Below are 12,904 nucleotides of genomic sequence, written 5' to 3'. Positions count from 1 at the left end.
ATAGAACAGCAGCAGAAACGAAACTCACGATCTCTCTTCTGGCATTCCGAGAAATTACGAAATGAAAGTTATGTTCTGGAAGATCATGTACCGCGGAAATTTAAAAAGCCATACATTCTCTTTACGAAAGAATTTTGTGATCAACAAGGGATAGATGTAATACGTTTATTCTACATTTATTTATTTTACACTATGCATATATAAAACACGAAATACATTTATTTATGGGCAATTCTTAGACTATGGGCACTTTCATGTCCTTTGATCATATTTTATAAAAAACATTGAATTTTGAAAAATTGACACTTTCATAGTTAAATTTACAATGAAAGTACTTTAGGAACTTTTTACCCGTAGTCTACGATGATTTTTTCACCTTTTTAAACATCATTATACATGCAAATATTGCTGTTTTGTGCTGGTCCCACACCCAGACTTCTGATCTTCAATAATGAAAAAAGAAGTGTAAAAAAATTTTTTTTTTTAATATGACTGAATAAAGTATCAGTAAAAGAATCAAAACATAATTGAGGTATTTAAGGTCAGACAACTATTAATGTGATTTTATATACAAAATGTAGTTGTCCCACAGTATTGCCGTAATTTCCACCACAACGCTGTAATGTCCATAGATATATAAACGCTAGATGTCTCGTGCGCGCTGCTGGCCAATGGAGGTTGACGTCCGCACGTGGCGGCCATCTTGCCACAGACAGCTCGCTCACTCGTTTAATGGTGTATGTACTTTTAATAAACCATAATTTTCTACCGATTTTCAAACGGTTTGGTTTGTTATAAACGTCAGAGATGTAGTTATGACACTGCATACACTGCATACATAGGCTACATATGAATAATTATAACATACATGTTCAAGCATTCGGAATTATAGCCACGTTAATAACGTTTGTAAGAAACCAAACCGTTTGTAAATCCGTCAAGATTTCAGCGAGATAAGAGGATTTGTGTGCGTGCTGATCATTCACCTTACATTAAGCCTGCCTGTGACAAGATGGCCGAACGGTGATGCCGGAAGTGACTGCGCTATAAGACTTCTAGCGTTTATATATCTATGGTAATGTCCCTTTAAAACGTTTTTTTGAAAGATTGTTTGGGTAGTTTCTATGGAGATGAACAATGACATAACAGCACATGTCTGACATGGAGGAGATTTTAAATATCTTTAGCAACTTGGAGAAGAAAGCTCAAGGTAAATGTTGCTTGAAATGAAAATATTTTTATTGTATGTCATTTCCAAACATGGCGTAACATCAAATGAGTTTGTAAATAAATTGATTTTTTAACACAAATAGATGTATTTTGCATGCATGCAATGCTAACTACCAATTCATAGCTAATCTGTAATACTAGCTTGGATTTTTTTTTACAAAATACTGTAGGATTGTCATTTCCACCACCGTCATTTCCACCACATTACCTTCTTGGGTGGAAATGACAATGGTGAGGTGGAAATGACATTTATGCTTACAAGGTGCAATTCATAGATTGAGTGGCTACATATGAATATTTTATTATTATAAGATAATAATTTATATCTTTTTAATAAAGTTTTATTACAATTAGAATGTTACAATTTTACAATTACAATTTATGCGTAACTTACATTTTTCATGTGACTATTTGTGGTTAAAGTTGTTTACAGTAAGACTGTAACTATTCATCTGGTTATGGAACCAAACAGACTAATGACTAATGATTTGTTAAATGGGTTTCAAATAAATGTTTTCTGTTTTTCTACATGGACGTCCATTCATTGTCATTTCCACCACCTCATAACTTTTTAAAAAATATGTACAAAATTCTAATCACTCATTAAAAATTTCTGAATAGTTTATGGGATAATGTTCCACTTAATGTAATAACACAAGTAGTTATTTTTCTGAAATGTATCTAACCAATGCAATATTATATTTCAGGTTGTGGTGGATGTAAGCTTTGTGTTTGGGCCTCATGACAATTAATTTACTTAATCCACAAATCTATGGTAATTGCAATATAGGTATAAATTGGTAAAACTATGTGTGAAAGTGGTCTTACACTGTTAAGAAATTATGTATATCATAATAATTTTAAATAATAATCAAATATTTACATGTGATGGATATGACATTTGTTCAGTGCGGATCGGAAAATATGTCAAAAAACACCAATTTGTCTTATAATGTAAGTGCGTTCTCTTATGGATCAATAAACTAGACTAGTTATATTTAACTGTTAGACTGTGACAATTTTGATTTGAACACTTTTTTTTACCTCAAGTTCACAAGGCCAAAAGTGCCTGTAGTTGAAGAACCACCCTTATATAAAAAACAAACAAATAATGTATCAACTGAAATTGGCTACTGGTAGAAATATTTTACTGAACTGATTTTACGTGTAACTGTTACATATTCATATTTGTAATGTATATTGATGACAGGAGACTGCATGATTAAACTCAACTGGCTTTTACTCGCGTCTGTTTATAATAAAGATTACGTGCCTCACAGCATTCACTCCATTATTACAATACAACATGTACACGTCATACATGACAATATTCAAAATGACAGTTACAAATTAAAGTCTTGACTTTAAGCTATGTCTGAGTATCTTATATTCTACTTGTCTTGTGTTCTGCTCTTCTGTTATTGATTTAAATAACTGCCCTATAATAGTTAAATGTTACCCATGATGTTTGACGAAGAAATGATATGTTGAGTAGGTTGTAAATAGATATTGGCCATTCTTGTTATCAGAACCTTTTGAGGTCGAAATAAACTTTAAAAGTATTTCTATGAATAGGCATACCAGACTTTAAGAAACATGCTCTGGTCAAGCTCAGGCATTATTTACACAATGACAAGAAATTTAACATGATGCATCAAAGGGATGTCTTTTAAAATATTGATAATATTCCTTACAGAAAAAAACAAACATGAATTTCACATGTGCAAAAACACATTTGGTGAACATCATTAAAATATCATACAGATTTCTGTAACTTTATCTAACAGAATGGAATGTTTTAAATAAAATAAAAATCCATTGCTACAATAAGCTCATTTAAGTGCTATCGTTATTTTTTTACCCACCAAAAAATGATGTTACTTCCTGCTAATGTCATACCTTTTGGATATTAATAATATTACAATCAAAATGGAAAGTGACATTTAGGACATATGAAAACCCAATTAAAACGAGCAATTAAAACAGCATTTAAATAGAAATTAAATTTGAGTTAATTAGTTTCAGTAGAAATTAAGAGATTTAACTTTCAATATTATGTTTATGGGACTGATATTGTGAACTGTAAAGTAGCAGACTGAACACATATAAAATAGAGCTTCTTAAACATCATTTACTGCTGGTGGAAAAATCATTGAGTTCCTGGAGCAATGCTTTCTGTTCTTGAATTTCCTCATTGTTTTTTATTGGACAGTGATACTTCCATCCTCCAAGCTGTTCTGGTTCATTAGCAGGTCGCCATCCTCTTTCATGTTGTTCAGCAGATATCTGATCCCTGCCTTCGCACCCGTTTTTAAACCAGCCCCCAACGCATAACCAGCAACCCCTGCAGTTCCCCCGGTTACAGCCATGAGGGCATCTGTGCCCAGATCCAAAGTGCTGAAGATGGCTCTCTCTTTTGCAGTATCATAGCAGTTAATCGAAGCATAGTAAACGGCTGTTCCCAGATTATACAGCGTGGAAACTGCAGGAATCCACTCCACAACACTATACACTTGCTCCTCTTTTTCATTGACACAGTGATGCTGAGGGACCCCATTTCTGCGCCAACGTACAGACCCCACCTTACAATTCTGAATCCAGCTCTCAGAGTTAGATGAAGGCACTATGCTGCTTCCAGGCCTCAAGATAACTTGATAATATTCAGAATCGCCATCTTGGGTCACACCTGCACATTGGATTCCCAAGCTTCGACAAGCCTGCTGTGCTTCCCCAATATGCAATGGCCTGCTCTGTTCTGCAGCCTGTCCCAGTAACTGAGTGCCTTTCATCCTCACCCATCCCTTGCATTTCCCCATAGGCCCAACTTTACCCTTATAACCATCAACTCTCTCACCTACCTCAGCTAGCTGATGGATGTTAAATATAACAGCCTGCAAGTGGCACTGTGACTCAGAGTTGAGCATAAGAGGAGATGGTGGGGTTTGGAATCCACTGGTAAAGGTGTGATGGACAATGTGTGCTAATTCCCTCTCGTTGCCTCTCTTGATCAGCACCAGCACGTCCTGCAAAAATTCACGTGTATCATTTTGGCCCAACACTGCATAGAGTTGCATTACCAAAGCCTGGGCTTCTGACAAACATCCTGCTGACACCAACACAGGCACCATTGCCAACCCCAATAGCTCCTGAGAGAAACCCTTCCCTCTCCAGCCTCCATTGGCGAGTTCTGCACAACTTGCATTGCTTTGGAGATCCAGCTGACCTTGTAGAGAGGCTGAGAGGTTTAAGACCAACTGATGGGCGGCGCGAAGACCATCTTTAACCACTTGTGTTTCTACTTGCTCTGTTTGAGAAATTTCTGAAGTGACTGAGGGCCTCAGGCTGCTTTGAGGGAGTGGAGCTCTGCCAAATACTACTTCAGACAGTAAGAGGTGGATGAGAAGTAACATTTTGAGTTTTGAGCCCCATTTAGCCATGTTGAACTGTGGAGTCTTGCAGCACCAAGCAAATCGCAGATTATGGATTTTTTTTAAAAGAAGAAGAAAAAAAGAGAAGTTTAACTGTATTTGCAGTGTACATGAAGCTGTTTATGTGCACTTTAAAAGTGTGGAACAATTACGATTATTTTAATATTTTTGAAAGAAGTGTCTTATGAGCACCAAGTCTTCATTTATTTGATGTTATTTGAATACAGTAAAAATAGTAATATTGTAAAATATTATAATTATAATATAAATATCTGTTTTCTATTGTAATATAGAAATGTAATTTATTCCTGTGATGGCAAAGCTGAATTTCCAGCAACCATTTTTAAGATTTCAAAATCTTAATTATTCCAAACTTTTGACCTGTGTATCTATACAAATATCTGCAGCTGTAGCTACATCATGGGGTGAGACCATGAGATAAGTGGGTATTTTTGTGCTTGTCTTTGTCATTGTGCAGCTGAGAGAAAAGAAAGGAAGGAACGGGATGAGCACTTTTTTTTTGGTAAGACTTCTCCTTCCCTGATGTTTTTACACTTCTTCTATATACATCTTATATATTTAAAATACGTTCAAATTATTGAAATAAAATAAGTAAAATGTTATTATAAAATAGTTTAAAATGGAATATTAATTAAGTAAAAATTGTTCCTCATAAATTTCATCATATAATTTTAAGTACATTTCTCAAACATGCAGTCTGTCAGATTTAGTTGAAAAAGATTACATCTAAATTACAGAGGAAAATATATTTCAAGTAATTTGAATGTTATACTTGCTTTCGAATTATTGATCTTTATATTAAAATGAGATTAATAAGACTCTTACCTTCTAACAATCCCGATAGTACCTCTGTGATAGAATCCAGCCTTCACAAAAAACATGTACATCTCCCTATCCCTCGTTATACCCTCTCTCTCTCTTTCTCTCGCTGGCCCAATTGCCCTGAATGTAACATCACGTGGAGAGGATCAATGTGTTCAGTGGACGTTTTGTTTATTTACCCTCATGTCCCCTCTCTTCCTCTCATTCTCGCTCTGCTTTTTCTCTGAAGACCATGTGGGGGTATGGGGGCTTTGTGTTTGACCCAGATAAATTGCTGAACACTCATTTCATGCATGTGAGTGTGTGTGACAGTGAGAGAGAACAGGACTGTGCACCCATTTACAAAATTCCACTTGGTTCTGTCATTTTAAACATGCTGCTCAGACCATATATTTGAATCAGCATTCAATGCAACATCCAACTTAATGTTGCTAAATATATATATATATATATATATATATAACGCTTTTACCTCTCTCCCACTCTTGTAGATTGTAGTTGTTTCTAAATACATTTTTTGTTGGATGATTATTATTAAGTGGCCCAGAAGTGTGAGATTTATGTATTTGCTTGCTTATGTATGTATTGCATGCATAATTTTGTGTTTATTTCCAGGTTTAAATGAAAAAGAAAAAAGAAAAAGAGATGTGCAGTTGGACATTTGGACCCTGCTATGTTGTGTTCCCCATCTGTCAGTCACTACAACGTAATGTCGACTGACAAATGGGGTCTCACTTGGGAGCCCCAGTCACCTCTGAGAAAAATGGGCAATGGAACTGGCAAGTGGAATTTGCATGCCGAGCCACTCACTGTATAAACAGGTATATTTAGGGTACATTGCAACATTTCACACAAACATTTCTCCATCATTTCCTCAGGTTCAGCATAGAAATAAAGTAAAATAATCAGTGCAATAATCAGACTCACCACGGGTAAAATCAGATTTAGATTATGCAAATGTATCAGCATGTTCAGCAAAAGGCTTAGCCAGATACTGTGAAGTTCACAACGTAATTTTGGGATGAGTGAACCCATCTAATCTTTCAATTAACTGCCGGAGCATATAAGCAGCCGCTTGTCACGAAATGCACACAAACAGGTAAGATCCAAGTGCAGTTTATTAAGGGTAATCTGTAATCGTAATCCAGGCAGGCAAAAGGTCAAAGTCCATACAAAGCAGTCCAAAACGAGAAACAAATGTAAACAGAACTCCGAAGTGCAGGGTGACATTATACAAGGTCTCCATGACAATGACTGAACAGACAGGGTATAAATACACAGATACTAACAAGGTGAGTGGGAACAGCTGAGTGCAATGATCAATGATAAGACAGACAAGGATGATGGGAAATGCTTTTCATGAGTGGATGTAACAGTGTGGGGAAACGACCTCTAGTGGACACCCAGGGAACACCAACCGCTCACCTTGCTCTGGCATCATCTGTTTTGGCATTGCGCCCCGCCTACCTCACCCACATAATTTAGGCATCTTGCTACCATACTCATTATCCAAGCATTAGTAGTGCCACTGGGGGGTATATCTAACCTCGAGTTGAAGCTGCTTCCTCAAGCCCCTCCACTGCAGACAGCAAGCCAAATACGTTTAACCTTATTAGCTTAAAGATTATATGGGCAAAGGAACTCGTGAAATGACATTGGCGGACTGATGTCAGCACTAAGAAAACAAATCATTTGGGTGTAGAGTTGGGAATGAGCCACCAAGTATTCCCCCAAACTAACTCACTGGACTTCTGATGTTGTTGGTTATTTCATTCCAACAATTATTTATAACAATTGCTTACCAATTTTAACTGTACATACAAATACATGTTAAAATTTTCCTTTAAGACAATAAACTAGACTCCTACATGTATAAACTTGAACATTTTTATTGCACCCGCATGGACTCACACATTATGCTGAGCTGTCTGGTTACGTAGGGCTTATTAAAATTCGCTTAATGGATCCAGTGTCAGTGGCATCATTTCTCATGAAGTGAGAAACTCAGAAACGGGTGGGAGGAGTGATGTACAAGAAGAAATATGTAGAAGTGTGATTCTCATTTTCACATGCCAACTTATTGGCCCAAAACACAAAGGGAGTCACATTTGGCACACAATGTCATGATCACACACACAGTGCTATATATCAAGCGTTAACAAATCCTTATTATCATGCTTTGGGTGATTTTGTGTGTGTCCATGTGTGAGAAAATATGTCAGATATGTCCCCGATATACATTTGTCATTATGGACACCAGAGAGTAGTAAAATCTGTTATAGGACTGAAAGCAATCTTATTTAGTTATAATTGGATATATAATTGAATTAAACAAAATTACCTGGAGTAGCCTCAGGATGCGGCATCAACAAGGCAATGCATTATTTCTGAATCCACCAAATGATGAGCAACACTCCTTTGCACATATAAAACTCCAAACCCGTGTGTTAGTAAATCTTGTGTACATTTCATTTCAATAGTCCCTTAAATCAGTTCAACCCTAAATATGTAGGATAAAGTATCCAGCAGCAATCCATGGGCCATGGTAAATTCCTTGGATTTATGAAATTAATTTACGCTGAAAGCCTTGAAATTCAGGTTTTCTCTCACTGCTGCATGTAATGCCATCCTACATGCATGTGATTCATGGAAAGTGATGCATCATCTTTGCAAAGTTTTCAGAAACCTAGGTCACCTTGGTTTAAATTTTCAATGAGGACACAAAGTCTGATGAATGCTCTGTATATGCTTACACTTTCAATGACCACTGACCATGAGACAGACAAGACAGTTTCCTTTTCAAAATAAGGGTTGTTTGAATGGACAGAGGAAGCATTTAACCACTATTTTATCCTTGATATAAAGACTCAAAGGTGTGTTTGTGTGTGAGTATGTAGGTGGACGAGGGTTGGATGCAAGCTGTCGACAACCTAGCTGAATGACATTGAGACAGAGCGCACACAAATAAAATATACCAATAATAAGTGTAAATGCCACATTTGGATATAGTAAATAATAGGCCTATAAGAAAAATTATGATCATGATGACGATAGTGAAGTTTTTTTTTAGCTGGCAGAACAAAGTCTGCACATGCATTGAAGTTCTTTGCATTCAATCTTTCATTCTAATCTGACAGATAATGTTATTCACATAAAAAGTAAGTTATATGAATCAACATTTAGTGACTGAATGTGAATGAGACCAGAAATGCACTAAAAATTCAAGGAAATTACGCTATAAGAAAGGAAATGAGAGAGAAGCTCAGTGTGTGTGTTTGCGTGTTTGTGAGAGTTTATTTGCGTAAGCGAAAGATGGTAGGTGTCATTCACCATTGAGAAGCACTGACTGGACTGTAGTGAGTGTGGGTGTACTTCCGAACTGTTCTAATACTTCACGTCTGCTTCAGCAAACACATGCACACTTTCTCACAAACCCAGGAACAAATCAGTCTTAGGAGAACTAATGATTCTTACTTCCACTGACAAGTCTATCAGAAAGTAATCACTTGTTTTGATGGTAATGGAAATGTTAAAAACTGAGGGAATCATTTGTTCTCAATGCAAACAACCGGACTTAATCACTTCAAAGTCCTGTTTTCCAGCTCCACGTCCGTTACAGTAAATCCGGCTTCCGGAAGACTGTAGTGCGTTGGTGTATAAGAGCTTTCCTGCTTGCTGAGAAATCAAAAGAGAGAAATAAGAATAATTTGAAAAACTAATTAAATGTTCAGGGCTTCGTTATGCAAATTAATTGAGATTTTCCTACTCTAAAAAAAAAAAACTCAGATGGTCAATCAAATTGAATGTAAAAAGACTCGTAAAAGCAGAATGTGTTTGTATATGTGAGTGATTATAGAGATAAAGTGAGAGAGGTTGTGAGAAAGAAAGAGAGAAAGAGGTGTCACTTTTTTTTCTCCAGAAAGAAATAGATGGTGATTCCGACCACTGTTGTCATGGTGACTAAATACATTTTCTCTTATTTGTTCATTTAGTTTTCCTTTCATTAACACAACACCAAGTTCACTACTGAACTGTTTGGTATTGAGGTGTTTGATGGCAAATGCCAATCATGATTTCATCTCAGTCTCACAAACACAGGTATATGGAACAAAAATTAAAGATATCAATAATTTGTCACACAGAAAAAGACTAAATAGAGATGTCAAAAGTCTGCTAAACATTTTTGACATGTATATAACTTTTTAGAAAGAATATTTCACTCAATTTCAGAGACTGTATGTTAAATAAACCTTGCTTAGGGTAAAAGCCATGCATCTAAGCATTCATCAATCAGGCTCCTACAGATCTTAATCAAGACATCACCTTTTCTAGCTTACCGACAGCTTTGTCCTGATGAAGGACATATCTGAGATGGAGTGAATGGAATGACCAGTATAGATGACTCATAATCCCACTGGATAATAAGCACTGAACCCACAATCACACACATGTGTCCTTCTGAGTCAAAAATCTGCTTAACCTTCTCTAAATGAGTTACCAGAATACAAAGCAAAAAGCCCTTGTCCATTTGATTATATATTGGCTCGTATAGCCTACTCTTCACAAGTCAATTCGCAAAGTTTTAAACTGAATTAGACTGAATTTTACACGATTCCAAGCTCAAGAGACTAAGATGAGGTGTGAGTTTGGTTGCAATGTAATTAACCGCACAAATACGTCAAGGCTCTGGTGTGTTAATGACTTTGCGTCACTAGGATACGTTAGCATCATTTGGTTCGTATTGGAGAGTCAGCTTGCCCAAGCTTGTGTGAGCGGAGCGCGCGAACACTACAAATAAAAGAACGCGCGCACCTGCGAGCCTTTACAGAGCTCTAGAAGAGAAGAACCTGAACATCATCCTCCTGAATACCAACTCATCTCAGTGTATTTTAAAGGTATTAATATCTCCTGTTTTATTCAATTATTTTAGATTAATTACAAAGTTATTGGTTTGGATTTCATAGGCTAAATAAAGTTTGACGCAGGTGTGTGAAAAGCAGCGGATCTGAGGATGTCCTGCAGTTGGTCGCTCGTGCTGTTCTCTCTGTTGGTCGCGTGTCCTGGACTCTCGCGCTGTGCGCTCGACTACCTATCATTCACAGTAAGTAGTCTCTTTTAAAAGGAAATCGTTCGTTTGTTAGGCGGACTGTTATATGAGATCAAAAAAGTGAGTTTAGGGGCTAGTTGTCACTTATTCTTTTTTTTTTTTTTTTACTCTAGTGAATAAAAGTCAGTAGGCTATAGCCTACTTAAAAGTTTTGCACACTAAATATTTGAACATTTCCACCGAAATGTCAATTAAATTGAAGATAACAAATATATTCTGTTACAATTATATATAGGCCTATACACAACCGTTTAAACGTATAGTTCGGTAAGATTTTTAAATGTTTTTGAAAAAAAGTCTCTTATGCACACCAATGCTGCATTTATTTTATCCAAAACAGTACAAAAGTTTTATTGTGAAATATTTTTACAATACAAAAGAACTGTTTTCTATTTGAATATATTTTAAAATGTAATTTGTGATGGCAAAGCTGAATTTTCAGCATCATTACTCCAGTCTTCAGTGTCACATGATCCTTCAGAAATTATTCTAATATGCTGATTTGCTGCTCAAGAAACATTTATTATTATTGTCAATATTGAAAACAGGTTTTTTTTCAGGGTTCTTTGATGAATAGAAAGTTCAAAAGAACAGCATTTGATCAATTTAATCCATCCTTAATGAATAAAAGTATTAAATTCTTAAAAAAAAAAAAAAATTTACTGACCCCAAACTTTTGAACTTTCTATTCATCAAAGAATCCTGAAAACACTGATATAATAATAAATGTTTCTTGAGACATAGAGAATGTATGGAGGTGGCTAGAATGAATCCTGATTCCATTAAAACCTTAATGGTTTCTTTAATGTGATATCTGACTGTTAAATAGGGGCTCAAACTGAGGTTCAGTCATGCACACACACACACACACACACACACAAAATGGCTAAAACAATGTATGGGATCACATATAGGCTAGACATTATGGCCTATACCACTTACTGCTTTATTTTATTATTTTAATGTTTTGTGAAATCAGTTTTCGAAGCAGTTCCCTGGCCATTTTCTTTTGGTTGTTTTCATAATTGAAATGATCATCACAGTTTGGAGTCTTCGTGTTATTGAGTCATTCACATTAGTGAGTCAGACATTCATTTTCTGAGTTCTTGAACCATCCTGTTTGTGTGTTATGTTCAGGACAACAGCGACCCCCAGTCTGAGCGCTTTGACAAACGATATGATGATATCGATTATGACAGTTTCATTGGACTGATGGGCAGGAGGAGTGCCGGTGAGACACAAAAAGACTAAATTATATGAATGATGAAATTTGCTTTTAATAGTTTTAAACATTCAGAAGATTGGGAATAGTTCATGCAAAAATAAAAATGTCATTATTTATTGACCTTCATGTTATTCCACAGAAAAATAACGAAACAACATGAGGATGAGTAAATGACAGAATTGAGATTTTTGGAAGAACTATTCCTTAGAGGTCATGGCCAATGATATTTAAAGTTGGTTTTATTATTCTTTTTTCTTTTTTTACAGGAACAAATCGAGACACAGTTTCACCATTTATACGTACGTTTCCATATTCATCATTATCTTGCTTCAGTGTGATCCTGATATTGATGTCAGAGGCTGACGAGAGCTTTGTTTCTTTGGTCCTTTTGTAGCTAACATGAATGACATTTTTGTTGGACTGTTGGGACGGAGAAACATTGTGTCTGGTAAGAGATTAATTAATGGTGGTCAATATGAGTTAGCCGAAAAAGAGTGAGTGGGGAATAAGTGATTGCGTTAATTATTGTCTGTATTTATATCATCATACTCAAACAAACCTTGCACAATGCAGAATAAGGGACTGCAGGACATACAAAATAGTGCAGTCACTGACCTCTAGTGGCTACTATGGAGAATTATAGTAAATTAATATATAGAAATGTTTTGTTTGTTTTGGTTTGATCAGCCATTCCTGCTTGGAGAAGAGAGAGGAGAGGCAACAGTTTCTTAAAGGACAGAAGGCAAAGGTGAGAATTTGTAAGTTTTGTTATAGAGTATAGGCCTAATTATTGTGGAGTTGATTAATTGCAGCTACATCAACATAGTAAAAATTATTTTTCAGAAATTTCTGTAATTGTATTGAATTTTTTGAAGGTTTTGCTGTGGTGTATGAAGCCTCATCTCATCCGTCCAGAACTCATCTACGGAATTTTACCATCCCGAAGAAAAAATATCTTTCTTTGTAAGATAACTGAGCTGTATGATTTTTTGTTTATTGTCAAAGTGCATTCATTCTAGTATATTTTGTTGTTGTTTTTATGTAGGATAATAATTCTTACATTGAACCCCC

At 35.8% G+C, this 12,904-nt stretch overlaps 2 protein-coding genes across 3 annotated transcripts; one reads left to right on the top strand and one right to left on the bottom strand.

Annotated features, from left to right (window-relative positions):
• Window positions 1-2,452: 2,452 nt before the first annotated feature.
• Window positions 2,453-5,626, bottom strand: apof (apolipoprotein F). The gene is made up of 2 exons (XM_084129250.1): window positions 5,505-5,626; window positions 2,453-4,682 (listed from the first exon to the last, which is right to left on the bottom strand). Exon 2 carries the CDS (start codon window positions 4,665-4,667, stop codon window positions 3,432-3,434), a length of 1,236 nt encoding a protein of 411 aa, XP_083985376.1. The 5' UTR covers window positions 4,668-4,682; window positions 5,505-5,626; the 3' UTR covers window positions 2,453-3,431.
• A 4,634-nt stretch (window positions 5,627-10,260) lies between these two features.
• tac3b (tachykinin precursor 3b) lies at window positions 10,261-12,866 on the top strand. Of its 2 annotated transcripts, none has more exons than XM_084129258.1 (7): window positions 10,261-10,396; window positions 10,487-10,602; window positions 11,746-11,839; window positions 12,100-12,132; window positions 12,228-12,281; window positions 12,521-12,581; window positions 12,709-12,866. In XM_084129258.1, the coding sequence occupies exons 2-7, from the start codon at window positions 10,513-10,515 to the stop codon at window positions 12,725-12,727; spliced, it is 351 nt and encodes a 116-aa protein (XP_083985384.1). In that variant the 5' UTR covers window positions 10,261-10,396; window positions 10,487-10,512; the 3' UTR covers window positions 12,728-12,866. The 2 variants fall into 2 exon arrangements, with proteins under 2 accessions (XP_083985384.1, XP_083985385.1); XM_084129259.1 differs by having other exon boundaries at window positions 12,521-12,591; window positions 12,709-12,838.
• Window positions 12,867-12,904: the final 38 nt, after the last annotated feature.

This window comes from Abramis brama (genome assembly GCF_963993115.1).
Source record: "Abramis brama genome assembly, chromosome: 11".
Taxonomy (NCBI): Eukaryota; Metazoa; Chordata; class Actinopteri; order Cypriniformes; family Leuciscidae; genus Abramis; species Abramis brama.
The sequence above is the reverse complement of the archived record's forward strand: the minus strand, read 5'-3'. Positions and strand labels throughout refer to the sequence as shown.

Coding starts and splice junctions, on each gene's coding strand:
- apof (XM_084129250.1), bottom strand. CDS start 4,667: ATGGCTAAATGGGGCTCAAAACTCAAAATGTTACTTCTCATCCACCTC.
- tac3b (XM_084129258.1), top strand. CDS start 10,513: ATGTCCTGCAGTTGGTCGCTCGTGCTGTTCTCTCTGTTGGTCGCGTGT. Junction 11,840..12,099: donor GATGGGCAGGAGGAGTGCCG/GTGAGACACAAA, acceptor CTTTTTTTACAG/GAACAAATCGAGACACAGTT. Junction 12,133..12,227: donor CACAGTTTCACCATTTATAC/GTACGTTTCCAT, acceptor GTCCTTTTGTAG/CTAACATGAATGACATTTTT.